At 42.0% G+C, this 27302-nt stretch overlaps 1 protein-coding gene across 1 annotated transcript in view; it reads right to left on the bottom strand.

Annotated features, from left to right (window-relative positions):
• Window positions 1–1485: 1485 nt before the first annotated feature.
• LOC143297173 (uncharacterized) overlaps window positions 1486–27302 on the bottom strand; it is a 57361-nt gene continuing 31544 nt past the window's right edge. Inside the window, exons 16-32 of the mRNA XM_076609366.1 lie at window positions 25952–26079; window positions 24361–24496; window positions 23367–23485; window positions 21217–21339; window positions 19455–19637; window positions 18463–18619; window positions 17383–17486; window positions 16238–16363; window positions 14078–14212; window positions 11018–11206; window positions 9209–9416; window positions 8586–8886; window positions 7951–8168; window positions 7072–7381; window positions 6035–6258; window positions 4306–4635; window positions 1486–2335 (exon numbers count right to left, since the gene is read on the bottom strand). Of these exons, the coding sequence (XP_076465481.1) occupies window positions 4323–4635; window positions 6035–6258; window positions 7072–7381; window positions 7951–8168; window positions 8586–8886; window positions 9209–9416; window positions 11018–11206; window positions 14078–14212; window positions 16238–16363; window positions 17383–17486; window positions 18463–18619; window positions 19455–19637; window positions 21217–21339; window positions 23367–23485; window positions 24361–24496; window positions 25952–26079 (2974 nt within the window). The 3' untranslated portion in view covers window positions 1486–2335; window positions 4306–4322. The remainder of the gene's footprint in view (window positions 2336–4305; window positions 4636–6034; window positions 6259–7071; window positions 7382–7950; window positions 8169–8585; window positions 8887–9208; window positions 9417–11017; window positions 11207–14077; window positions 14213–16237; window positions 16364–17382; window positions 17487–18462; window positions 18620–19454; window positions 19638–21216; window positions 21340–23366; window positions 23486–24360; window positions 24497–25951; window positions 26080–27302) is intronic.

Raw genomic sequence — 27302 nt, 5'->3', positions numbered from 1 at the left:
ACGCGTCCGCCTAGGAAGCGAGAGAATCTGAGCGCGCTGGTTCGAATCACGGCTCAGCCACCGATATTTTCTCTCCCTCCACTAGACCTTGAGTGGTGGTCTGGACGCTAGTCATTCGGATGAGACAATAAACCGAGGTCCCGTGTGCAGCATGCACTTAGCGCACGTAAAAGAACCCACGGCAACAAAAGGGTTGTTCCTGGTAAAATTCTGTAGAAAAATCCACCTCGACAAGAAAAACGATAAGAAAAACAAATAAAAGTGCACGCAGGAAAAAATAACAAAAAAATGGGTGGCGCTGTATTGTAGCGACGTGCTCTCTCTGGGGAGAGCAGCCCGAATTTCACACAGAGAAATCTGTTGTGATAAAAAGAAATACAAATACAAACAAATACAAATACAATCGTATTTCCTAACTTGGACAGCAAGTGCTTTTCTGGGTTTTGCCAACACACTGAAGCGGAATCCCCTCCGTGTCGCCATCACCCTGCCGTCTGCAGTGAAGTGTCCTCTGGTCAGAGTGGGTGAGCGCTAATGACGGTTGAATGGTCATCGTTAGACGGGCGAGGCAGGGGACTGCAGCCAAGTGGCTTTCATTGGATAAATCAACCGTCAGCGTACAGAGACCTTGAGTTTTATAACTGTGCTTCTATGGAGTACAGGCATTCGTCGAGTTCAGCGCACATACCTCATTTGCTCCCTGATTCTCTGTGAGTTTGTAACTAAAATGCTACCGGTGATTGCATAATAACAGAGGTGTATACCTCTGGGGAATAAAGTTTCCTATCTCCATAATCAAAGAACCTATACCATCAGTTACGTACGTATACCCTATTCCTTCCCTCTTTTTCATATTAGTTGTGTCTTGGAAAGTCCCGAATCTCAGTGAGTTCATACCGGATATGCTACAATTCTTTGCATATCTTTGAAATGGGAAATCATTCACAGCTTAGTCTTTTGTGAAGGACTGTGACTCTCAAACTAGGAGGCGAAATTGCACTGGCTCTTAGTGCTGCAGCCTTGGGGGCTAACTAGTTGGCTTTAGGAACCATCCCAACGCCGACTGTCCTAAAACCCTCTTGACCGAGAGAGTGGGGATGCAACTTGGGCAAGACATTCTCCATTATAATCAAATTCTTGCCCAGATAGTCGAGACAGCAGTTGCCTCCTTTGCTGTTCTGATGGTCATAGTCGAACATGACTATCATATTGCTTATTTGTCTCTATCTTTACATTATATATATATATATATATATATATATATATATTAAGAGAGAGAGAGAGATTTGTTTATTTATTCATTAATTTATTTATTTATATATTGTGTGTGTCTTACTTTAATTATGTACTATTCATCGAGCCATTGATTTGAGAACAAACATATGAAATCTAAACAGACATGCGAAAATACTATGTCACAATTACTGAACCTCAAATTTAGAACAACAAACCGGAAGCAGCCATCCAAATCAAGAAAAAAAACTGAACCATTCCTTGTTTATTGCGTGATACTGATGTAGTACATAAACCCCATAAGCAGAAACAAATTTACGTTACACGTATACTTGTATATGCACACAAGTATTGAACAAAATATATCAATTAGACCTACTTCATTCTTTGAGACAAAGAATCTGAATCAATACTATAGCACTCTGTTCTTGCCCCAGGAAAATACGGGACATTGTGTGTTTAATGGCATAGATTCTGGTACGAGTGGCTCAAACATCGGAATCTTTCCAAGATCTGTAAAACTAAAGTGTCTCAAAAAATTAGCATATTATGACAAAATTAGTCCCCGTTATGGCCTCGCGTTCGGTCTACATGAATAAGCTATAACAATACAATCAGAACCAGATCGTTACAGCGTATGTCCAATACCATCAACGACGAATAAAAGCGTTATACAGAACAGGTGAAGCGTAATATTTTTCTCCGTACAAAATGAACTCTTCATATAATTATCTGCAAAAATGATAAGGAAACAAATGTATCAAAATCACCAGATTTCTAGTACTAACATTTTCAAAGGTATAAAAGGACGTGGGAATGAATCACAAACCAGATCATACTTCAATACCAGAACCAGAATCCCATGAATGCATTGGTGTGTTGGTTGCCAAACCTATATTAGAAAATACGATAACTGTCGTGCAGTTCTCAAACAACATTAGGGATTAAAATGAACGATAGGATTACACACTAACGCGCCAAGAGAAGATAAAACACTGTTATTCGTATTGACAGGACTTCCGCCTTACAGCACTTCTTTGCACAAATCGTGTGTGGGACAGGTCAGGCATCACTGATTTCCACTGCATGGTCCACGTGTTTCCTGAAGAAAACAAACGCCAAGCTAAACAAACACATCTTCCGTTCACGATTGTCCGTAAAGTGGTACAACAGGAAATAAGAAGGCAAGGCAGAAGAGAGACAAGACAAGACAAGACAAGACAAATTCTTTATTCGAGGATAATAGATAAGCACTGGTGTGCTTTTTTCTTCTTTTTTTTTTTACATCCAGTCCCCGCCCTGAATAGGGTCTACACTACACAATACAAAAAAAAGAAAAAAAAAAGAAAGAAATCATAGTGTTAGTAGAGATACACAACAGAGGAGAAAACAACAACAATAAACCAACAACAACGACACACACACACACACACACACACACACACACACACACACACACAGCATACAGGCTCAAGCATGGTGTTAGTAAAATGCATCGGAAGAAAATGAACGAAATGAAAGAAACAAACACACACAACACACACCGCACTACAGACCAGAGTAGGGGGGTGGAGGGTGAGGGAGGTTCTCAGTCATCCATACACATTTGACAAAAAGCATCATTAAAATGAACGATTTACATAACACATTATGGCATAAGGTGGAAAAGGCAATGTTTTTTTGAAGGTGGTTGAGCAATGGTGTTTCTGGGAGTGAGTTCCATAGGGTGGCGCCTGAGTAAACTACAGAGAGAGAGAGAGAGAGAGAGAGAGAGAGAGAGAGGCTGTTTGGAGTGTCAATAAATTTGCACTTAAAAAAGTAGCGTACATTTATGATGATACTACTACTTCGAATAATAATGATAATAATAAAAGGACATTTGATACTCCCAATCTAATGAAACAAAAGCCCTTGGCGTTTACAATGAAAAATACAATGATGAACGCATACTGAAAACACACGAAAACACCCGCACGCTCAAATCCTCCCGCTCCAACTGCAACCCACAAACCCACACCCACTTCACACAAGATGTACTCACACGCGCGTTCAAGAAAATCTTGGCAGTTCAAGGCGTTTGAACATGTGGACGTATAAAATAGGGAAAAAAATAGAAGTAAAATAAATGATAACTTGACTAAAACATAAAAGTGAAGACAAGGAGCTGTTTATTGATTTGAATGGCTGGAAACATATGAGTTTTCAAAGAAGTTTTGAAAGAAGGGCAAGAAACAGCATGACGGATAGGAAACGGGAGTGAGTTCCATGCGGAGGTAGCCTGGAAAGAGGAAGTGCATTTACCATGTGATCTGGTTCCTTAGGATGAAATTTTTAAGAGACGGTCATCACCTGATGACCGGAGCCGGCGAGATGGAGAGTAGTAATGCAGAAGCTCAGAAAAGTAAGAACGAGACATGCCAATCATAAATTGTTAGCACAGGAGATAGAGTTTGTACTCTATTCCTTTCTCAACAGGTAACCAGTGGAGGGAAGGAGAGGAGTGATATGAGCAGATTTGGGAGAACGGAAGATAAGCCGTGCAGCATGGTTTGGGACTCTCTGAAGTCTGGATAACAAGTCGTTGGGGCATCCAGCGAGCAAAGAATTACAGTAGTCAAGCCTAGATAGGACCAGGGAACAGACAAGGGGTTTTGTTGCATCTTGAGACAGAAAGTGCCGAATAGAGTTTATTCTTCGTAACTCAAGGTAACAGATTTGACAGATTGAGGAAATCTACCGTCCAAAAGATAGTCTCTTCTAAGTAAACACCAAGGTTGCGAACAATTTGTGAAGTTGGAACATTGCATCTATTTAACTGAACAGCTTGGGGGACTGAGACGGAATTTAGCAAACGTTTAGGAGCAAGAAAAATCATTTATGTTTGTTCGTCATTCAACTGTAGTTTGTTGCTTGTCATCCACAATTTGACACTAGACCTCAATCTTCCTACTACAGATACACACTTTTATACATTCCACTGAATAAACTACAACACAACACAGACATGAGGGAAAAACAAAACACCTTATACCTTAAACTTTATAAACTGAAACGGAAAATAACCGTACTTACCTGCACAATAACGGCTCTCAGGGAGTAACAACGGCTCTGAAAGAGAAGACACGACAAAGATAGCTGCCACCCGTGTAGCTGAATCCATAGACTTTACCAACAACAGCTTCGTCAGGTGTCAGAGAATCGAACCAGTAGACGTTGTTGCTGTCTGAGGACTCAGCTGAGTTGCAGAAAGAGTAGGGTATTCCCAACTTGTCCTCTCCGTACAGGAAACCGATGATGTCCCCTGTCTGTACTGCAATTCTCTCCCCTTCCGGTACGCTAAACTTGTAGGGCCGTGCCTCGTTGGAAGTGATGTTGATTTCGTTTTGACCGATCAGCTCGAATCTGTGAACAGATAGAAGATGACCATTTGCAGGACAGAAAGTCATGTCTGTTCTTTGAACTTTGTTTGCTATTGGTCGCAAATGCACACATATATTTCCTCTTCCATCCCTGTCTTTGTCTTTGACTAGTAAATGATATCACAGTAGTCTGGAAATTCTGCGCAAATGAACCCTCTTTTCCTACAGCCCTAGTTCCTGCCTGCCATTATCTTTCTGTCGTCTCTTCCTTTTGGTTACTGGAAGTTCTACCCCTTGATCCCCCAACCCCAAGACCTGCCTTTACTATTCTTCAGATGTTTACCAAGATGCCCTGCTCTGACAATACGGTGGTGACATTGTTTGGAATACAGTAGGTATTAAGGCCCAGTTCGCAGAGGTGCTTGCCAATATGGGCTTTTTAGTATCTTTCAATTTTTTTAAACTATGAATGTGTTACACTTTGTGAAACGGCTGGCGCCCCAAGAATAACTTACTTTGGTTGGAGAAGCCGTTCAGTGATTTGCAGCAAGACTTTTGCTCTGATTTACGTCGATGGTAAGTGATTTCTTGTAGATTTCACAGTGTGAAAATTGATTTGCTAACTTTTACACACCCTCAACCCATACTTGGCGTTCATTATTACTGATCTTTTCCGTGTGGTGTCCGAGTGAACGGACAAGAAAGGGGGGTAATGAACTAAAGTTGTTGATGCCAGACATTCCAGTCTGTCTTCACCATCTGACGAAGATCGGAATCGTAGTATTTCTGCTTTTGTTTGTCTGTTCGCTTGTTTATGTCTTATTTCCTGCAACTGTAAGCTCCTTAGAACAACAGCTAAAATGTGGATCTGGAAGGTTTGGAAAGTGCCGTTACCCCTCTCCCTGTTCTCCACCCCCACCCCCCTTCTCTTCCCATCCCCCCATCCTCCCCGCAAGCCACTCATTCACCACAAGCCAGAGCCAGAGGATCAATGTATATCATTACATATATATATATATATATATATATGATAGTCAGTCGTGTCCGACTATGACCATCAGACCAGCAGAGGAGGCAACTGCTGTTCCGACTATTTGGGCTAAAATTTGATTATAGGGGAGAGTATCTTGCCCAAGTTACATCCCCACTCTCTCGGCCAAAAGGGTTTTAGGACAGTCGGCGTTGGGATGGTTCCCAAAGGCCAACCAGCCCAGCCCACAAGGCTGCAGCACTAAGAGCCAGTGCAATTTTGCCTCCTAGTTTGAGAGTCATAATCCTTCACAAAAGACCAAGCTGTAAATGATTTCCCATTGACTGGAGAAACCATTGACAATACAATTCTCACTTCGCTGTTGGCCCAAATGAAAACTTATGTCAATCTGTGATATAAGCCGAGTGTTGGGCCGTTCATTACAGGTAGTCAACAGAAAAAAACAACATACTGTCGATCTCCTGCATCAGCCCGCCGTCTCCAGACTTGGAAGGCGCCAGTCCCAGCATGTTTGGTGAAGAACTGCCATTCCTTGATGTAACCGTCTGCAGGGATGTAGAAGTTGTTACTGTCGCCAAGGTACACGTTGACTGCAGCTCCCACGTATGACCGACTTATAAGGTCAACATGACTCGTGTGTACGTCTGTTTGGGGTGGTTCTGTTGGCACGTCTGCCTAAGGAGCAAAGATGACAGTAGAACTAGTGACTAAAACTGAGAACATACCTTCGTCTCCCTCTGTGTGTGTGTTGGGGGGGGGGGGGTGGGGGGGGGGGGGAGGGGGGGAGGAGAGATTCGTTTGCATATATTGTAGGAAGGGGTGCGTGACAGTGGTTGCTCGTCTGTGTGTGTGTGTGAATATCTATATACATATATATATGTGTGTGTGTGTGTGTGTGTGTGTGTGTGTGTGTGTGTGTGTGTGTGTGTGTGTGCATCTATTTGTGTGTTTGCTTCTTTTTCGTTTCTTTGTTTGTTTGTTTTCGTTGATTTCTGTTTTTGTTGTGTGTGTGAGTGAGTGAGTGAGTGAGTGAGTGAGTGAGTGTGTGTGTGTGTGTGTGTGTGTGTGTGTGTGTGTGTGTGTGTGTGTGTGTGTGTGTGTGTGTGTTTGTCTGTCTGTGTAAATGTCTTTATTTCACGTAAGTGTTCATGTTTGTATGTTGTGTATTTATGTGAGTGAGTGAGTGAATGAGTCTCTCTCTCTCTCTCTCTCTGTCTGTATGTTGGTCTGAAAATAAGTGTGCCGCGGAGAGACACAGACGCAGAGAAAGCGAGAGACAGAAGAAGAAGAAGAAGCAGAGAGAGACAGACAGACAGAGACAGAGACAGAGAGAGAGAGAGAGAAGGGAAATGCGAATTTTGTAACTAGATAGTTGATGCCCGTTATCATCTGAAAAGCGTTCCTGCTTAACTGTGTCAAAAACAAAAGCTTCCAATCTCTACAACAAACTAAGAACTGTTTTCTTAGCACCTTTTGAACACCCCCTACCTGTTCAACAATGGCTCTGAAGGAGAAGATTCGACACAGGTAACTGCCACCCGTGTAGCTGAAGCCGTAGACCTCGCCCATAAATGCAGTCTCAGGTGTGAGAGGCTCAAACCAGTAGATGTTGTAATATTCTGGGAAGCTCTCTTGACTGCAAAAGGTGTAGGGTATCCCCAACATGTCCTTTCCGAACAGGAAGCCAATGATGTCTCCTTTCCTAACCGCAATTCTCTCCATCGCTGGCACCACGAGGGAGTAAAGACGATCCTCGTCGGATGTTATGCTGACCTTGTTTTGACCGATCAGCTGGTATCTGTGAACAGATTGTAGAAATCTAACACTGGTGGGGCTGCAAATATTTCTCTTTTATGAAGATGGTTTCTCCATGAAAGTACATGTAAGATTACAAGACGGTTAACTGACTAGCTTGTTACATAGCTGGCGAATTACTCAATACTTGAAATAGGTCAGTAAATCGGGCGCAAATATTCATATATTTTATGAAGAGGTTATACTCACGGCAATGAACGCAAGATTATCAGCTAGTTAGTCAGCCAGCTAATTAGTTAATTCGTAAACAGGTAAATAAATTAGTGCATTTAATTCTACACGAGGATTTTCGACTGCAATTCTCTCTCTCTCTCTCTCTCTCTCTCTCTCTCTCCAAATGTTCGTTGTGGTGGATACTATGTTATACATACAAGATTCTTTTTCTTTCTCTTGCAATCTTCCTTCTTTCACAAATGACATATTTGAATTAAACGCAGGAGATACTAAGTGGTATGCATTCTACTTTTATTTAAACAAAACAACACAAAAGCATCATGAATTGGAACATCTATCAATCTATTCATAAAACGTGATGGACGAAAAAGGACGTACTTTCGTTCCCCTTCATCCTCTCGACGTCTCCAGACCTGGAAAGCTCCAGTTCCACCATGTCTGGCATAGAACTGCCATTCCTTGACGTAACCTTCTGCAGGGATGTGGTAGCCGTCACTGTCTCCCATGTAAACGCACTCGCTAGCTGCCAGTTTCGACCTGTATACCAGCGGCACCTGACTTGTGGGTAGGTCTGGTTTCACAGGCACAGAGGCCACCTGTGCACAAAGTATGCTCTCAGTCAAGAACTTTGCAAGACATCCAAGAAAGAAAGAAAGACAAGAAAAATGACAGAAATATGTTAACTAATATCAATTTCTGCGATTGATGAAAACATGTCGGGGTCGGGGAAGAAAACATGGCCTCGTTAGAGGTCGTGTTGACCTTGTTTTGACCGATCAGCTGGTACCTGTATAACAGATTGCAGAAATCTAACACTGATGAGGCTGCAAACATTTATCTTTTATGAGGATGGTATCCCTATGAAAATACACGCATGGTTACAAGAAAGTTGACTGATTAGCTAGTTAGACATGTAGCGAATTAGCGCATTATTTGAAAGGTCGGCAAATCAGGCGCAAATTTTCGTATCTTTTATGAGACGAGACACCCTAATGTCCAGTCAGTTCACTCACAGGATGAATGACCGCTCTGAAGGAGAATCTCCTGCAGTTGATACCACTGTCGAACGTGTAGGAATGAGACGGCGAAAAGTCGCTGTAGTACCGGAAGCCCACACTCCACATAACGCCATAATCTCCCGGGCGTGATTCATTGTTGCAATAGGTGTAGGGAACCCGGCCTCTGAAGTCCCCCACCTCAAACAACCCTATTCTGTCCCCAGGCTGCACCGTGATCCAGTCGGCTTCGTCCAGGTCATAGGTCTCTTCACCCTGTCCTGAAGTCTGCACTTGGCTTTGGCCGACGAGGGTTAAACTGTGGAAAGAGCACGCGATGACTTTAATTAATCCCTCGAATCCTGAACCTTGATGAAACTCCCCTATTATCTTATCTGTGAGACCGGCATGTTTTGAGTTAAATTAGTAGTATTAATTTCCTTTTTTTTCTCCAATGTTATCTCATGATAATTTATCAAATCATCGATCATCATATTTCCTGATTATTGTACAGTGTAGTGTCACGGCGTGCGATACCACTCATTACTGTTGGCTGTTGCGTTGTGTTTTTGTTCTCTGACATACTCAGACGTTATATATCCCGTCGTCATCGAAGAAGCACATTTGCATGTAGATTTTACCTTGAGTTTCCTCCTTCTGCGGTAGGCCTCCAGACTTGGAAGAAAGTGAAGCCCACTTGAGAGCTGTAGAACTTCCACTGTTTGATGACACCATTCCTCTGAATGGCGAGACTGGACCCAAAGCTTGTGTAGCTGTATCCGCTGGATGTTGTTTCCGGTCGCTGCATCAGTTCCACGTCATTGCTATCTTGGATGATGGTATCGGGTTCTGCGTTTAAAAAAAATTGGATGGTTTTAATATTTAAAGATGTAGCATGAAAATCAGCGTCGAAAAGACCAATTTGATGTCCAGCTAAAAGACTACCATCGCTGCTGACATACTGTCAAGGGACAGAAGGTAAGAACTGTTCAACAGTTCAGCAATGAAGGATCCTAACCAGAAACCCCCTCTAGGGGTAGCAAAGACAATCATCAGCACTGTCCAGACTGAAACCTACATGAAAGGACAGCAACATATCCAAGAAAAACAAGACCAGACTCCCACGTGTACTGGTATATTCCATATTCCTGTATGCATGTCAGACAATGGACCCTCACTGAGGATTTGGAAAGAAGAAATCAAACAATGGAAAGAAAGTACCAACGCAAGATATCAAACCAAAGAAACACTGACCACACCACCAATGAACAAATACACAAAACTATCAAGCAAAGGGACCTTACGAAGATCTGCTGACATCAGTTAAGAAAAGAAAGCTGCGCTGCCATGGCCACGTAACGATATAGAGTGGCCTTGCCAAAGAAGGTCTACCAAAAACCTGTTGACGGAGGGTGACGGAGGAGAAGACAGAAAAAAACCGATGGACTGACAACACTGCAGGATGGTCAGGAACACCATTTGTAGAAACCTAGGCCGTGAAACACAACCCTCAGATCTATTGGAATGGTGAACAGTTCTTCTGTGTGGCGCCTCAATAACTCTTCACATAGGAGGAAGAGAAGTAGAAGAAGAAGAAGAAGAAGAACAACAACAACAACAACAACAACAACAACAACAACAACAACAACAACAACAACAACAACAACAACAACAACAACAAGCAGAAGAAGAAGAAGAGTTACTTGTAACGACCCTCTTGACCAAAGTTCATATCTGGCTATTACTCTTTGAAGTCAGTCATTGATAGGATGCATGTGATCAAGAAAGTGGAAACTCAGAAAGACAGAGACAGAGAGAGAGAGAGAGAGAGAGAGAGAGAGAGAGATCTTTGTCAACTAGGGTTAAACTACAGGCCAGGACGGATCTGAAACAGCTTGTTGTCATTCTGTAGATTCCATTGCTCCTGCCAGAGGCGTCCCACACAGGAATGAAGTCTCAGCTTAATTTTAAGGTCCGTGTAAGGTAATGCAAGATAAGAAAGCGTTTCCTGATTCGCGGCCAGTCGACCTGCCATTTCGTTCCCTCGAATGCCTACGTGACCCGAAACCCAAACCAGAACAATGTTGTAACTTATCTTTTTTTAAGGTTTGCGTGGAGTCAACTCCACCAGCATAAAACGCAGAGAAAGAAAGAGTTGAAGATATATAGACAAGACACATATACGGAAGCAAACTTTTTCTGGAGGATGTGGAGACACACAAGACATAGGGACAATTACCTTTTGCCATAAAATGTTAAATCAAATGTAATAACCATCACGAGGGGGAGATAATTGTGTGTTCTAAAATACCAGTTATCAACACTATGATGATGATGATGATGATGATGATGATGATTAGTAGTAGTAGTAGTAGTAGTAGTAGTAGTAGTAGTATCATCATATATTGAAGTAGTAGTAGTAGTATCATGATCATGATCAACATCATTACCTTCACAGACAGGCAGTGTTCCAATCAAGCTGCCGTCCTGTCCACAAGCCAGGGACAGCTGTCCTGCCGTCAGCACAAACTTGTCCCGACACGCAAACTGCACCACAGCACCACGGGGCACTGCCTGTTGGCCCTGGGGCCTGACCACCACCACGTCAGCAGACACTGATGGTATGGTGCACTGAGGGGCTGTGTGAAGACAGTCATACAACACTGCTGTCAGGAAGCCTGTTCAAGGACATGTTGTTTGAAAACGCCTCTTTGACCCACTTGTGTAAAGAAGGTGTTTGGTTGTGTGTGTGTGTGTGTGTGTGTGTGTGTGTGTGTGTGTGTGTGTGTGTGTGTGTGTGTGTCCATGGTAAACTTTAACAAGTTCAATTTCTCTGGAAATACTTTGTCTGCCATTACCAAATTTGAATTAGATATAGCAGGGAAAACCCTTCCTCACAATAATAGGTTGTAAGTCTTCCGAAATAAGCCGTATTTACGGATCATTAACGGTTTATTTCGTTGAGGCTCGATCCTGATCCAAAAACTCCATAATCCCGCTTCCCAGTTTCCGGAATGTAGGCCATGTTTGGTTAGAAGACGGCATGATATCGTTGTTTTTTGTGTGTTTTGTTGTTGGTGGTGGTGGTGGTGGTGGTGTTGTTGCTTGTTTTGTTTTCTGTTGTTTTTGTTCGCAATTAAAAGAAAAACACAAATTCTGGATAGATCACATACAGTGACACTTACAACATCATCGTCGTGTTACTGCATATGAATATTTTAAAGTGGATACTTAATTAACTAAAATGAACATGAAAGATGAATTGAATGGACCGTGTCGTAGTTTCGGAGTGTAACTAAGCCTGTCGAACACGGATCTCTGCAGATCTAGAGAAAACAGCTGCATGTTGCAGTGTGCTTGAGGCGATGGCAACGTTTCCTTTACTGCAGAATTTCTTAAATGCCCGAAATATACCAAAATAACATGATTTGAACAGCGTTATCACTTCGAATACTGCAATCGATTTATCACGCTTGTTAGATGTGCAATTGCCCCGTGACTAAGACTATTTCTTTCCACTGGAACATGCTTGGTTCGAATCTGCTTTTATGCTTTCTTTGTTTTTTGCTTCTTTTTTTTTTTTTTTTTTTTTTTCTTTTTTTTTTTTTTTTTTTTCTTCTTTTTTTTTTTTTTTTTTTGTGGTGGTCCATTTTTTGCTAAGGAGGTAGTCAGATGCATTGTGTAAAACTGTTGTTCGTTCCAGGGATCCAGAGGTCGTCAAAAGGCGCTTCCAGTGCCAGGGGCAACCATACTTTATGCTGGAGTCGACGACCTGCATGTCCCACGATAGCAGACTACTGCGGCAGATGAGGGCCGCCACCCGTACCTCCTGCAGACGTCCCTTTTGGTTCAAATTGCGAACCAAGCACTGACCACAGGATAATGGCGACCCAGAGTTTTCCACTCCCAGTGCAGTGGCAGCATTACACGAAGTGAGACGCACAGGCCGTCGACGATTTGAACCAAATCACGACTGTTATTTCCTCAGAACCTGAAACGTGTTCATTAGCTTGATGTGTTCTTAAAACGTGTTCCTTGCCTTCTGTTGGCACCACAGCACAATGAAGGGCGTTTGAGTGATGCAGTGGCAGCTGTCAGTTAATTAGAAATAACTCAGCCATCACAGTCTATTCACGCTGTCAGTTAATTAGAAATAACTCAGCCATCACTGTCTATTCACGCTATCAGTTAATTAGAAATAACTCAGCCATCACTGTCTATTCACGCTGTCAGTTAATTAGAAATAACTCAGCCATCACTGTCTATTCACGCTGTCAGTTAATTAGAAATAACTCAGCCATCACTGTCTATTCACGCTGTCAGTTAATCAGAAATAACTCGGCCATCACTGTCTATTCACGCTGTCAGTTAATTAGAAATAACTCAGCCATCACAGTCTATTCACGCTGTCAGTTAATTAGAAATAACTCAGTCATCACTGTCTATTCACGCTGTCAGTTAATTAGAAATAACTCAGCCATCACTGTCTATTCACGCTGTCAGTTAATTAGAAATAACTCGGCCATCACTGTCTATTCACGCTGTCAGTTAATTAGAAATAACTCAGCCATCACTGTCTATTCACGCTGTCAGTTAATTAGAAATAACTCGGCCATCACTGTCTATTCACGCTGTCAGTTAATTAGAAATAACTCGGCCATCACTGTCTATTCACGCTGTCAGTTAATTAGAAATAACTCAGCCATCACTGTCTATTCACGCTGTCAGTTAATTAGAAATAACTCGGCCATCACTGTCTATTCACGCTGTCAGTTAATTAGAAATAACTCGGCCATCACTGTCTATTCACGCTGTCAGTTCATTAGAAATAACTCAGCCATCACTGTCTATTCACGCTGTCAGTTAATTAGAAATAACTAGGCCATCACTGTCTATTCACGCTGTCAGTTAATTAGAAATAACTCGGCCATCACTGTCTATTCACGCTGTCAGTTAATTAGAAATAACTCAGCCATCACTGTCTATTCACGCTGTCAGTTAATTAGAAATAACTCAGCCATCACTGTCTATTCACGCTGTCAGTTAATTAGAAATAACTCAGCCATCACTGTCTATTCACGCTGTCAGTTAATTAGAAATAACTCGGCCATCACTGTCTATTCACGCTGTCAGTTCATTAGAAATAACTCAGCCATCACTGTCTATTCACGCTGTCAGTTCATTAGAAATAACTCAGCCATCACTGTCTATTCACGCTGTCAGTTCATTAGAAATAACTCAGCCATCACTGTCTATTCACGAAATATATTTCTTACGAAAATGTGCTTTAAATACTCGCCCCCAAAGCTGTTATTAGGAGAAAGACGATGTTTACGACGTGGGAACGTTAGCAGACTGGATCTCTATCAGCATTATTGGGCAAGGAACACACACACACACACACACACGCGCGCGCGCGCGCGCGCCCAAACACACACGCACGCGCATATACAAACACAGACTCTGTCTCTCTTTCTCACTCCCTCTCTCTCTCTATCTCTCTGTCTTACTGTCACCAGGCAGACAGACTCCGCAGGAGTATGGACACATCTGATGGGCAAAGTCAGGTTGCTGTGTGCAGACGTCAGGCTGGGTCAGTAACACAGACCTACAGTTGCCGTGACGATCGGCGCAAAGAGTCCGTTCTGAAGGAAAAACAAAACAAAACAGAACAAGATGGTTAGGTGACATAACACCAAGGTTGCAATGAACTAAGACGAATGAGACGATTAACCGAGACACTGTGTACAGCATGCACTTAAGGCACGTAAAACAACGCAAGGCAACAAAAGGGATGTCCCTTTGCAAAATGTATGCAGGAAAATCCACTATTATCGTAAATGCACTTTGGAGACAGTGAAAAGAAACAACAAGGAGTGCTCTCCCTGAGGAGAGTAAACTGTTGTGACTTTAGGTTACACAATACAGTACAATGCAGTACAGTATAGTACAGTACAGTACAATACGATATAATACAATCATTGTTTGGTCTTACCTATTTTTCTCGATGTGTGGTATTCTGGACAACAGTGTCAAATATCTGATAAATAATGCTTGTAATTGAATTGAATGTTATTCTTCCGCCATCGTTGCTGGTGTAAAAATGGCAAATAAAAGGTATGTGGAGGGATTATATATATATATATATATATATATATATATATATATATATATATATATATATATATATAAGAAACAAAAGAAACTGGCTTGGGTCACTACATTTGATCCACGATTCCCTTCCAAATCAGAAATCATCAGACGTAACACCCATTTACTCCATACTGGCCCCCCAAAACAAAGAATTATAAAAAAATTTAAAAAATAACAAATAAAAAAAGCCTGATAATTAATTGCAGCAGACAGACGCCGCAGAAACCAGTAAGTACAAACCCACTGTCCCCAGGCGGTTTGTGGTTCATGGCCCCGACAACATCCGAGGCTTCTTCAAATGTGAGGCACCTCGCTGTGACACCTGCAGTCATGGCCACTTCACAGGATGGAAGGCGCTGGCAGATCAACCAACACCTCTCCTGCACCACGCCAAACTTGGTCTATCTATTGATCTGTAGACTTCACCGGGAGGTACAATATGTGGGATGCTCCTACGATCTTAAGAAAAGATGAGCAAACCACAAAAGCGACTGCAAACTGAGGAAAGGCACCAAGTGTTCGGTCGCTGCCCATGTTTCTTCCACCCTCACCCTTCTGACGACAACCTCAGCTTTTTACAGCTGACAGCGTTGAAGCAGGTCAACAAAGTGGAGGAGCTGAAAAGAAAACTGTTTTGGATATGTAACCGTGGGACAGTTTTTGTGGGACTGAACTTGAGAAGCGACATCCATGGGTTTTCATTGTGAACTCTAATTCGTGGAGTTACCAGTCTGGTTTGTCATGGTGGTGGTTACACACGATCACTGGTTGAGAGAGAGAGAGAGAAAGAGAGATGTGTACATAGACAATTGAAGCAATAGTTAGAACATGATATCTTTACGTAGTAGAAGACGTCATGTAAAGTCAAACAGATGACGTAAAAAAAGCATTACGTCACCTGTTATAAGTGTAGTCTGTGACCAAGCTGCCGGATGTCAGCGAAAATTCAGATTATTATTTTTTTGTACAACAAAATAGGCGTTGGTGTGTGTGTGTGTGTGTGTGTGTGTGTAACTAGGACTAGTGCTCAGCTAAACTCACAGAGTGATATAAACTTACAGTTGGGACAACAGCAAAATGGGAGCTTTGTGATCAGTGATTCCTCCATAGCAATGGGAAGCCATTTACAGTTTAGTCGTTTGTGAAGGACGATGACTTTGAACCTGGGACGCAAGATTACATTGGCCCTTATTGCTGCAGCCTTGGGAGCTAGCTGGTCTTAGGGAACCATCCCAGCGCCGACTACACTAAAACCTTGACCGAGAGAGTTGAGACGTAACTTGGGCAAGACACTCTCCACTATACTCAAATTCTAGTCCAAATAGTTGAGACATCAGTTGCTTCCTCTGCTGTTCTGATGGTCATAGTTGGACGCAACTGACTATCATGCATGTGTGTCAACGTCTGCGCGTGCTTGCGTGTGTCCGTACGTGTGTGTTTCAGAATGTGTGTTGCGTGCATTGATACATGCATTTCTTTCCATAACTTGTGATTGTAAATCACGCATAACACCTTACCCGCTAGACTGTACTTGCACACAAATCGGAATTTGCCGTCGCAGTCGACGTCATTCCAGGAAACGTTATAATAATCAGTGTACGCTTCCACACAGTCCTGGTTCCCGTAGTTATTTGGAGTGTTATCTGAAACAAAGAGAGGTGAGATGCTATTACCCATATAAACGACATAAACAAATGAATGATACAACACAAGATAAACCTGGAGTAAAACAGCAATCAAATAGTGATTAATGGACGGATAAATCGGTCCCCCACACCACAACATCCGAACTACTTTACTTTCTATTTGGAACAAATTGAAGAGCAAAAAAAAAAAAAAATATATATATATATATATATATATATATATAATAACAATGATAACTTCCCACTTCCTTGGGCCAAGATATCCTGTTGCCAACCTCCAAAAACGAAACTGTCGGAAAAAAAAAAGTTCTTGCATGCTCTCATTAAAGAAAATAACGGATGCAACGGATCCACAGATCTTCTTTATCAACAATCCTAAAATTGTTAAGAAAGTAACAGCAACGACACCTTGAAACCTGTCTGGGTTCCAGGTATAGCCTACTCTAGAAGTACAAGCATGCCATCAAAATTTCCCTTTCTTCACTTCCCACGCCTGTTACTCTCTGCCCCTCAAGCTCCACTCACAATTTCCCAATAACCCCCTCTTGCTAGATCTCGTGATCAACGTCCCCCCCAAACCACCATTTACCAAAAAATTAATGCAGTTTTTTTTCTTCCCCCCTACCCCTAAAATATATTCATGAAAACAACAACGAAAATGTCCGCCATACTCATATTTCACTCAACCATTGATTGTGTCGCCCTCTTCACACCCTATAATAAATCCCGCAAAAGTATGGAACAAACAGCAATACATGGATCAAGCGGAGCCATTGTATTCTTCTGTGCCATTCCTCTAGTAAAAGCTCCATTCTCCCTTCAAACAGCATTTGAACGGCAATGGCATCGCTACAGCCATATCTGTATTTCAGCAAAGGCACTTAAACGAGGTATCATGCTGACAGCGCAATTTGTTTTCTTACTTTGATTAAAAAGACGCCTTTATTCATCATCTCAAAAAAACACACACAAAAACAACAGATTTTTATCTAGTGTATAACAATATTTCCATGAACCTGGATCCCAGTTGGTCCAGTCCACCAGAGTACCGTCTTCCCAGCGGAATTCTCCTTCCACTTCCTTGTCTGTGGCACCGATCCACATGGACCACAGGTGTTGTCTGCAAACATCATGTTTTTACGCATGTAAACTATCACAGGCATGGATGTTCCACAGAACCGAAGGAATTATGCCAAATTCGCATGCAAAATTTGCAGGCAGAGGCTCAGAGGCAGAGGCGGCTTCGATGTTGCTGTGATCAAAGACTGAGATAAGGGCACTGATAAACGGGCCTGTTACGTGGTGGGAAGGCATTTCTTGACTTCAACTCTGTACACCCGCCGAAGACGCGCGCGCTGACACACACACACACACACACACACACACGTTTGCTGCCTTGTCAGCATGCGCGGCGACACGGGAGCACTAAAATGGCTGTCGCTTGGCCTCAGCTGCCCGGCCTTTGGTTCGGTCCATATCATTTATAAGTTCGTGGTGCACACACGCTTTCTTGCCTGGCGCATTACCATTAGACCACCACTCCACCCTTGTAAGGACAGGACGAGAAAATGAAAGACGGTTTTGTTTGTTTGTTTGTTTTTGTTTTTGTTTTTTTGTTTTTTTAGAGTACAAATCTTATTACTTGCGTTTACATTTTCTCCGTAATTTTATATATATATATATTTTTTACTGTAGCTTGATGAAGCCTTATGTACAGGAAAGTGTGTTTTCACAAGTGACTGAGAACGTTGATGTTTTTGACTTTTTGCATTCATTATCAGTTGTTTCCCTTGTCAGTTTAACGACTTCTCTTTTACGAAGTCCTTTAAGTAATTTCCTGTAATTGCTGTATTTAGATTTTTTTTTTCAAATTTCACCCTCATTTCACCCTCATTTCACCCTCATTTGCCCAGTTTCCCCCCCAACCCTCCATTCATTCACATCTCCCACCCTTTCTAACCGATAATACTCAGATGTATTCATAAATACTTTAACAAAATATCTTCAATCACCGATATGTGTGACGGGACATTAAACAAAATTCCTCCCTCCTCCTCCTCCTCCGTAATATTTTTTGCAACGCCAGCCCCACCCACCTGAGAGAAGAGACAAACGTCAGCTCCTCTTTGTTCTTCATGCTGGACACCTGGGCACCACGGTACGCACAGGTCTGCTGGGCTTCTGAGAAGGTCAATATTTCATCGAAGTACTTGTAGCAGCTTCCGTTGTAGAAGGCCCAACCATCAGCACAGGCTGTTAGAAACGATGTGGACTCGGTGACGGCGTTTATTATTGTGTGTTGTAAACAAGCGAGCGAGCGCGCATACACACGCGCGCATAATTATACACGCACGCAAACACACGCACATTCTGAAACACGCACGCGCGCACGTACATTATACCCACACGCATATATACATAAGCATGAACGCGCACACAGATACAGAGTTACACCCCCCCCCCCACCCCCGCCCCCACTTCCTTCCTCCTGCTCTCCAGCCCCAGCCACAGCCCTCATACACGTCTGGTGAATTTTTGCAAAATGATTTTTTTTTTATCTTACAGTAAAACACCAAACTCAAATGCCGATTCAAAATAGCCGTACGTTCAAAAAATAATAATGAACGTTGCTTTCTCTGCATATTTACATGCGTAGGACATGCACGCGTGTGTGCATTTCTTCACTCGTTCGTCCGTTCCTGCAGACGTACACGTGTATGTGTGCATGCGTGCTAACATGTACATATACATGTGTCTGTGCGTGTGTGTGTGTGTGTGTGCGCGTGTGCGCGTGTGTGCGTGTGTGTGTGTGAGCAGGTGTGCACACAAACGTTCGAGCGTTGTATGTTCAAACATCGAAACACTAACTCACTACAGATTAACCGTTGCTGCATAGAACGTTCAGCACAAGAAGACGCTTGTCACATACCAAGCATGTACCATTACACCAGGGCAGGATTTTGCATACGATTTTTTTTCTTGTCCTGTCTATCCACAACTGCGGTGTATTGTGACATGTTCCAAATAAAAATACTGCTATAAACCAACCACATTACAAACATGTTCCTCCTGTTCCTCATCAACCCACCTCCACAAACATAGCCAGCAGAGGACCATTGACCGTCACTGAGACAGGTGAGGTTTAGGTGATCCGAGCCAGTTGCACACTGCAAGGTCACGCTCGCTCCAACAGAACTGGTGCCCGTGTTGGGCGACGCCTGTCCGTAGTAGCTGGCGTCTGATGGTTTCACTGGGGCAGTACACACTGCGCCTGGACAAAAGGTTTTTTTTTTTTGGGGGGGGGGGGGGGGGGGTGAAGCGGTGAAAATGTTTTGTTTCGTTCCGGTTTTGTTTTGTTTTGTTTTTTTAACTCGTTGGGGACGGCCAGACTTATCCCTTTCTTTCCCCCCCCCACTCACTCATTCCCTCGACCGCTGGGGTCGTTGGGGGGACATGAGGAAGATGTCATAGCTCGCCACGCCGTTCTGTTGGCAGCTGTCGTGAGGAGATCTGGCATCGTCATTTTGGTCCATTCCTTGACGTTGTCGGACCAGCTCTTTCTCTGCCGCCCCCGTCTGCGCCCTCCCTCTACAGTCCCTTGCAGGATGGTTTTGGAGAGGGTGTTATGTCGTATGACGTGACCAAACCATGCCATCTTCCGTCGTTTGACAGTCGCCAGCAGTGGTTCTTGGGGCCCAGCAAGGTTGCTGACCAGGTTCCGCACATAGTCATTGGCATTGTGCTCCTTGTAGGAGATGTGTAGTAGTCTCCTCAAGCACTAACAGACACCGCATTTGATGTCCAGTGAGTGTGTTAATGGCCCATAGTGTTTCCCATGACACACTGCAGCGCGCCCTTTACGCGCAAAAATCTGAAAAGGACCCCAAATTTTCAGTACTGTACGTCCCAAGGACGCACATATTTTTTTCCCAATACGATTTCCCCCCGATAGTTCATGTGCAGTGGAAACGTAGAAGAAACGAAGAACAGAGAAAGTCTTCAACTTGACAAGATGTTGCCCCCCCACTCTCCTCCCCTGTGTGTGTGTGTGTGTGTGTGTGTGTGTGTGTGTGTGTGTGTGTGTGTGTGTGTGTGATCTGTTGAAGTTGTTTTTCTTGTATTTAACATGAGGACCCTTAGAAATCCTGGAATTCTCCAGAAAATGTACACTGAGGGTTCCCTGGAACCCTTACATTTTATCTTCATGGGAAACACTGGCCCAGCCTAGAGATTTCGCCGTCGAATATGTAGTCTTGTTCTTCTCCATCTACCTCTCCAATGTGAGAACCTTCTGCGGGAAACATTCTGATGACGTCAGCAGTCCAGTGGAGAAACGCTGACGTCGTCGACTCATTCATTTGTAGTTCGTTGGGAGAGTTAAGCCCAGGAATGTTTTCCTCCAGTCTCATTTCTATTCCAGCCCTTCAGTCTGTCAGTCAGTCTGTCTGTTTGTCTGTCTGTACGAGTTAGCATCTCAGTTGTAGGCTTACTCTGGTTTTATAATAAAATCCGTTGACTTGAAAACGCACCAAGCAAGTCTTAATGTCATTACTGTTGTTTTTATCATGATTAATATCATCATTATTGCTACCAATCGTTTTATTGTGATATTTTTTTTTCACAGAGATAGTAACTCTGTTAATGTGACACACACACAAAAAAAGAAAAAGTGGAAGGAAGAGTGGGAGAGAGCGACATATATAAAGAAACGGTTAACATGTTTACTTGATAACTTCTGTTTGAAAAGAAAACCTACCACATCGAGAAGTTTTCATGTCTATCTGCATTTGTTTGTTTGTTTCCCTCAGAACATTCAGTATGATAACATTACACCGGCAAACCAAACCTACCTCTCACAGGAGCAGAGGGAGACGGCACACCACACGAAGCAGCACACCCAGCTTTTATGATGTCTGCTGCACTTTGCTGACACACAATGCTTGAACACAACGGCGACCTGTCGTAGATTCTTTCTGGAGAAAAAAACAACAACAAAATTTGTTTAAACGCTTTGTCACCCACCCATGGAATCTTTTTGCTTCTGGATGAACACTATAGAGAATAGAATGTTGACTCTGTGACAATATGGTGTGTGCACGACTTTCGGAACGTAACAGTTTGCGTCGTGAACAGAAGATAGCAACAAAAAAAACAAGACCAACAACAGCAGCGATGATATCCATCACTAAACTGGTCAATAAACCGGACGCATAAACCAGCAGAACTTTGTTACAGTTATACCGTATGTTAGTATTTTAAGTAAGTCGGGTTTGTTTGGTTTTGTTATTTGTTTTTGTTTTTGTTTTTTTTTTGGGGGGGGGGTTTGTTTTGTTTTTTTGTTTTTGTTTTATCAGACTGCAAATGTTCACATGCTGACGAGGCTTGGTCTTCTGTATTGATTCCACTGAGTTTCAGTTTCAGTAGCTCAAGGAGGTGTTACTGCGTTCGGACAAATCCATATACGCTACACCACATCTGCCAAGCAGATGCCTGACCAGCAGCGTAACCCAACGCGCTTAGTCAGGCCTTGAGAGCTGAGACAGCTAATGATTTAAAAGACTGTCACTGTTAATTGTCATATTACTATTAGTGCAATTTGATTTTACTCACAAACCGATGCATAAACCTTTATAACATAAGCAACCTTACCACAAACAATCTTTTAGAAAACGTCTTCGCACTCTATGAAAGAGGATCCCGCAGGATATAAGCCACAAGTCATGTGAAGAAAAGCATTGGTGAATTTCGTAGCAATATAACTTAGGTAATGACCGGTGAATTTTGTAACAAAGTGCATGATCCGCTGCCATTCTATATGTATTTTTTAATATTAAAATACCATCAATTTGACTGGGTGTTTATCCTCTTCAAGACAATGTAAAGTTCAATACTCTCTCTCTCTCTCTCTCTCTCTCTCTCTCTCTCTCTCTCTCTCTCTCTTTCTCTAGTATTTCCCTTAGCGTGATTAGTTGTAAACTCTACAGTACTATTATTAACGACAGCCTACAATAATTTGGAAAGGAACATATTAATGGTTAACATCAAACTGGGTTTAAAAGGGGGTATTAAACGATATATCATATATTCACATTGTAAGCTTTGGTACAGAAACAATTTTCTCTCAATTCTAAGTTGTATGTGACTTTTAAAGAATTTGAGAAGGCATCTGACTCCATAAATCGAAATCTTTTATGGCACATTCCTATTTTATTTAAAAGTAGTGAAAGGGCAAAACTATTCAAATGTATCAGGAATATGTATGACAATGTAAAATGTATGATGGCACTCAGCTAAAAGAGTCCATAACTTTACGACTGGAGTTAAACAAGGAGATGTGTGCAGCCCGATATTATTTCTCTTTTTATAAACGAATTGGCTTTAGAAATATTAAGCAACGAAAGACGTGGTGCTTAGTTTTCTTCTGATGCTTTGGACTATCTAACCGTCTTTTGGATGCTGATATTCTTTTGTTGTCTGAAACTGCCATTTGTTTGCAAACACAGCTGAATGATTTGCAGTATGATGCATCAAAATTTCAATTAAAGGTAAACATAAACAAAAATAACATTGTTGTTGTTTTTGTTGTGTGGACAAACTAGCCATTCCTTTATTTAGACACACTGTCAATTTTTTCATGTATGAGAGCGTAAACGCTACAGGGTAATTTCAATTGTGTGAAATGTAATAGGATTCAGACTGCGTATGCTATTAGCCACAATGTGTGCACTTCATGATATGCCCTCCCCCATACATTCTGGTAAAAAAATGAATACAACTGGTCACACAGCAAACAATGTTATTCTGTCATTGTTCTGGTTCATTTTTATATTCACCAAGGGTAGCCAAATGCTTTTTGTTGTATTTTGGTTACGTGACGACTGTCTGTCTATCACATATGCACGCACGCACATACCACATCAACTCATACAGGCATATATTCACGTACCAATAGGTACAAACATGTGCGCACAGGAAGATGGATAAAGATACAGATCAGTACCTATGTTACAGACATCACAGAAGTCACGCCTGCAGTCATCAACGTCTGTATAGCACCAAGGCATGGCCGTGTTGTCAGGGTTACGGCAGTAGTTCTCATCCAGGCCTGAGCCAAAATCCCTGTAGAAGATAATCGGCAACAAAAAAGACAAGATGATGATGTCAAAAAGGAAATACAGATCAGATTAAAAAAAAGCTATAGATGCCATAAATATGTTCCTTTTGTTCTCCAGCATCGTAACAATCATTAATCTGATAATTCGTGAACAATGGGATATACATTTCAAAAAGATGCTCATGGAAATGGAAATGAGAAGAAAAATGCATGGGAATGGAAATAATAAAGATGCAGAATGCGTCTTGATGACATTTCCATCCATGTTTGGCGTCCGAAATACAATTCAAGATGTTTTTATAATGTATGTTTGCACATTTTAGTATTACTGTAACTTGTTTCATTGTCTTGGTACAAGCTGCACTTTCCTGTTTCAATACGCTTTGTAGATAAGTAAAAGGAGAGGGGGAAGTAGAACAAAAGAAGAATGGACGAACGAAAGGGGAAAAAAATGGTTCGAACCACGGCTCAGCCGCCGATATTTTCTCCCCCTCCACTAGACCTTGATTGGTGGTCTGGACGCTAGGCATTTGGATGAGACGATAGACCGAGGTCTTGTGTACAGCATGCACTTAGCGCACGTAAAAGAACACACGGCAACAAAAGGGTTGTTCCTGGCAAAAATTCTGTAGAAAGATCCACTTGGATAGGAAAAACAAATAAAACTGCACGCAGGAAAAAAAATACAAAAAAAAAAGGGTGGCGCTGTAGTGTAGCGAAGCGCTCTCCCTGAGGAGAGCAGCCCGAATTTCACACAGAGAAATCTGTTGTGATAAAAAGAAATACAAATGCAAAAATACAAATTAAAAGAAAAGAAATGAAGAAAGATAGAAAGATGGAAGAAGAAAAAATAGAGCAAAAGACAGACGGATTAGCTTGCCTGGGATGAAAGGCGTGGTGCGGACAGCTGGTAACTTGGGTCCAGGGGAGACAAGCTTTCATACTGCGTGTGAAGTTCTTCTGTCCTCGGTATAGCGTCCCTTTTGTGACTGGGTCATAGCATCCCTCTTCCTCAGCTGTAAACAGACATATTATCAAAATGATTTAATTCATATAATATATCGCCTTTCCATGTAAAATATGCTGATTTGCGTTGAACAATCTAATAAAAAAAATAATAATAAAAAGAGTAAAACATGCGTTTAAACACAAAAACGAAAAGGGTACATGCGTAATCCTGTACAAACACTCAACCAGCACTTAAACACTAATTATTTAGGTTTATACATATACACAAATACAGCACACAAAACAACAACATTCATTGCACATACTATGTCTTTTTAATATATCTGTATAGGCATTGGAGGGGGGGGGTGTGCGTGGGGGGCGGAGGGGGGAGGGGTGACACACATTAAAAAAAAAAAGCAAAAGTTTTGGTCTGGCACAGCATTTCTTATCGTTTACAAAGAATGCACAAGCATTATCTTTTAGCCGTGAGAGAGAGTCACATGTGTCATGACTCGGAGATAAATGTAAGAGATGTGCATTATTAATTAAGTTAAATAGTTTCAGTTATATGAGATCATTTAATTGAGCTTTTTTTTATCGACTCCCGCGTTTTAAATCAAAAAGTGAATCTATGTAATGATCCAGTGTGTGTGTGTGTGTGTGTGTGTGTGTGTCAAACTTTGGCATTTTCTCGGCTTCTGCTGATGGCATGGGAAGGAAACTTACAGGATGGTAGGTATGAATAAGACCTTTAAGTTCATCTGCATTATGATGATTTCGTAGGCAGGGTGAGAGGTCAAGTGGTCAAGGTAATTACTTGAAAACAAATATAGAAACGTTTGATAGAGACGTTATCTTGCACCCAATCTTTATCAAACGTTGCAGGCCTATCTTAAACAGTCATAGATACATGACCCAAACAGAAATTCATAATCACAGACTTACGGCCAAGGTCACAAAATGGCACACGATATTGACGGGGAAAAGCATCTGTGTGCAAGATAAGACCTTGAACACGATCGCATCAAATGTGGTACGATGAACGCTGATGGTAAAAGCAAAATCTGCCTACGGAGACAAGGTCAGAGGTCAAAGTTAAGGTCACAAAGTGGCGTACATGACAAAATGTAGAAGCATGATATGAATTGGAGGATTTTTATATCTGGTTTTCTTTGTTAACTCTCTCCATACGAACGGCGAAAGAGACGACGTTAACAGCGTTTCACCCCAATTACCACCATCAAAATATTGCAAGCGGAAGGCTCTTATACTGAAGAGGTGAATGTTGACAAAGAATACCACAATTCTGACGACGGAAGCTAAAGGTTGAGTCATTCAGACACCCACTGGACATCCGAGGGGTCTATGTAGAGGAGAAGAGAGGACTGGCCGTACTGAGTGAGTTAAACACGGTATAGTGGTTTGTTTTTAGTACGAATATAAATGTTTTGTGCATTTAAGTGGTCAAGGTCACATCAATGTATGTGTATATTATATCTCTCAATGTCCTCTTTACTTACGGAGGTAGAGGGAAACAGTGAGGTTGAAGCCTGTGTCAGCAGGGATCTGCTCATCATCGGTTCTCAGGGTCAGTATCACCGTGTCGTTCAGACTGCGGATTGTCCGACCCAGTCCGTCCCCACAGAATCTGCACAGTAAAGATCAGTCGGAGGAGATATTGTATTGTGCTGTGCTGTATTTTTGACTCACTTGTGTAAACAAAGTGAGTCTATGTTTTAACCCGGTGTTCGGTTGTCTGTGTGTGTGTGTGTGTGTGTGTGTGTGTGTGCGTGTGTCTGTGTGTCTGTGTCGGTCCGTGGTAAACTTTAACATTGACATTTTCTCTGCAAATACTTTGTCAGTTGACACCAAATTTGGCATAAAAATAGGAAAAATTCAGTTCTTTCCAGTCATCTTGTTTAAAACAATATTGCACATCTGGGATGGGCACAAAAAAATTAAAAAAAAGAAGCCTAATTATATGCAAACTGCATTTACTGTTATATTTATATTTTTTGTATTCTCTAAACTTGGCACTTTGACCTCTTATTCTGACACAACAACAAGAGGAGTCATTATTATCATTTTTTGTTCAAACAGGAACTTCTTTTGCTAAGCATGGAATTTTTTATTTATTTTGCAAACGTTTTGGTGCAGATAGTAAAAAAGGGAAATTACTCTAATTAATGCTAGGGGGCTTAATTTATCACAAGTGAGTCTTGAAGGCCTTGCCTCTCTTGTATTGTATAGTCAGTGTTGTGTTGCATTGTAGTAGTGTAGTTAGTGTAGTGTAGTGTAGTGTAGTGTAGTGTAGTGTAGTATAGTGTATTGCGTTGTAGTGTATTGTATCACGTCGCGCCTCACTGCAACTCCACCTCCACCTCCGTCCCCCTCACCCCCCACCCCCCCCTCCACCCCCACCCTTTTTTTCTGCCTGCAAGTGAATTTGTTTTACAATGTGTGTGTGTGTGTGTGTGTGTGTGTGTGTGTGTGTGTGTGTGTGTGTGTGTGTGTGTGTGCGTGCGTGCGTGCGTGTGTGTGTGTGTGTGTGTGTGTGTGTGTGTCTGTCTGTCTGTCTGTATCTCCGTATGTTTGTGTGCACGCGCGTGTACGATGTAAATTCAAACCAAGTCAGAGTAAAATGCAGCAACGGACTGCAGTACAAAGGCAATATGATATACACGACACTACACGATGGGAACCAGCGACATTATACGACACGCAATCTATGGTCAAATAACACCACAACACATCACAGATCACAGTGCCAATGCAGTGTCATGAAATAAAGCAGTGAATATGCAACAGACTACAAAGCAAAAGCGCACGAGACATCAAACTACACAAAAACGAAGCAGTACAACACAGTCT

Source organism: Babylonia areolata, chromosome 22, assembly GCF_041734735.1.
Source record: "Babylonia areolata isolate BAREFJ2019XMU chromosome 22, ASM4173473v1, whole genome shotgun sequence".
NCBI classification, from domain to species: Eukaryota; Metazoa; Mollusca; class Gastropoda; order Neogastropoda; family Buccinidae; genus Babylonia; species Babylonia areolata.
Note: the sequence above shows the minus strand (reverse complement) of the source record. Positions and strands in the feature narration are given on the sequence as shown.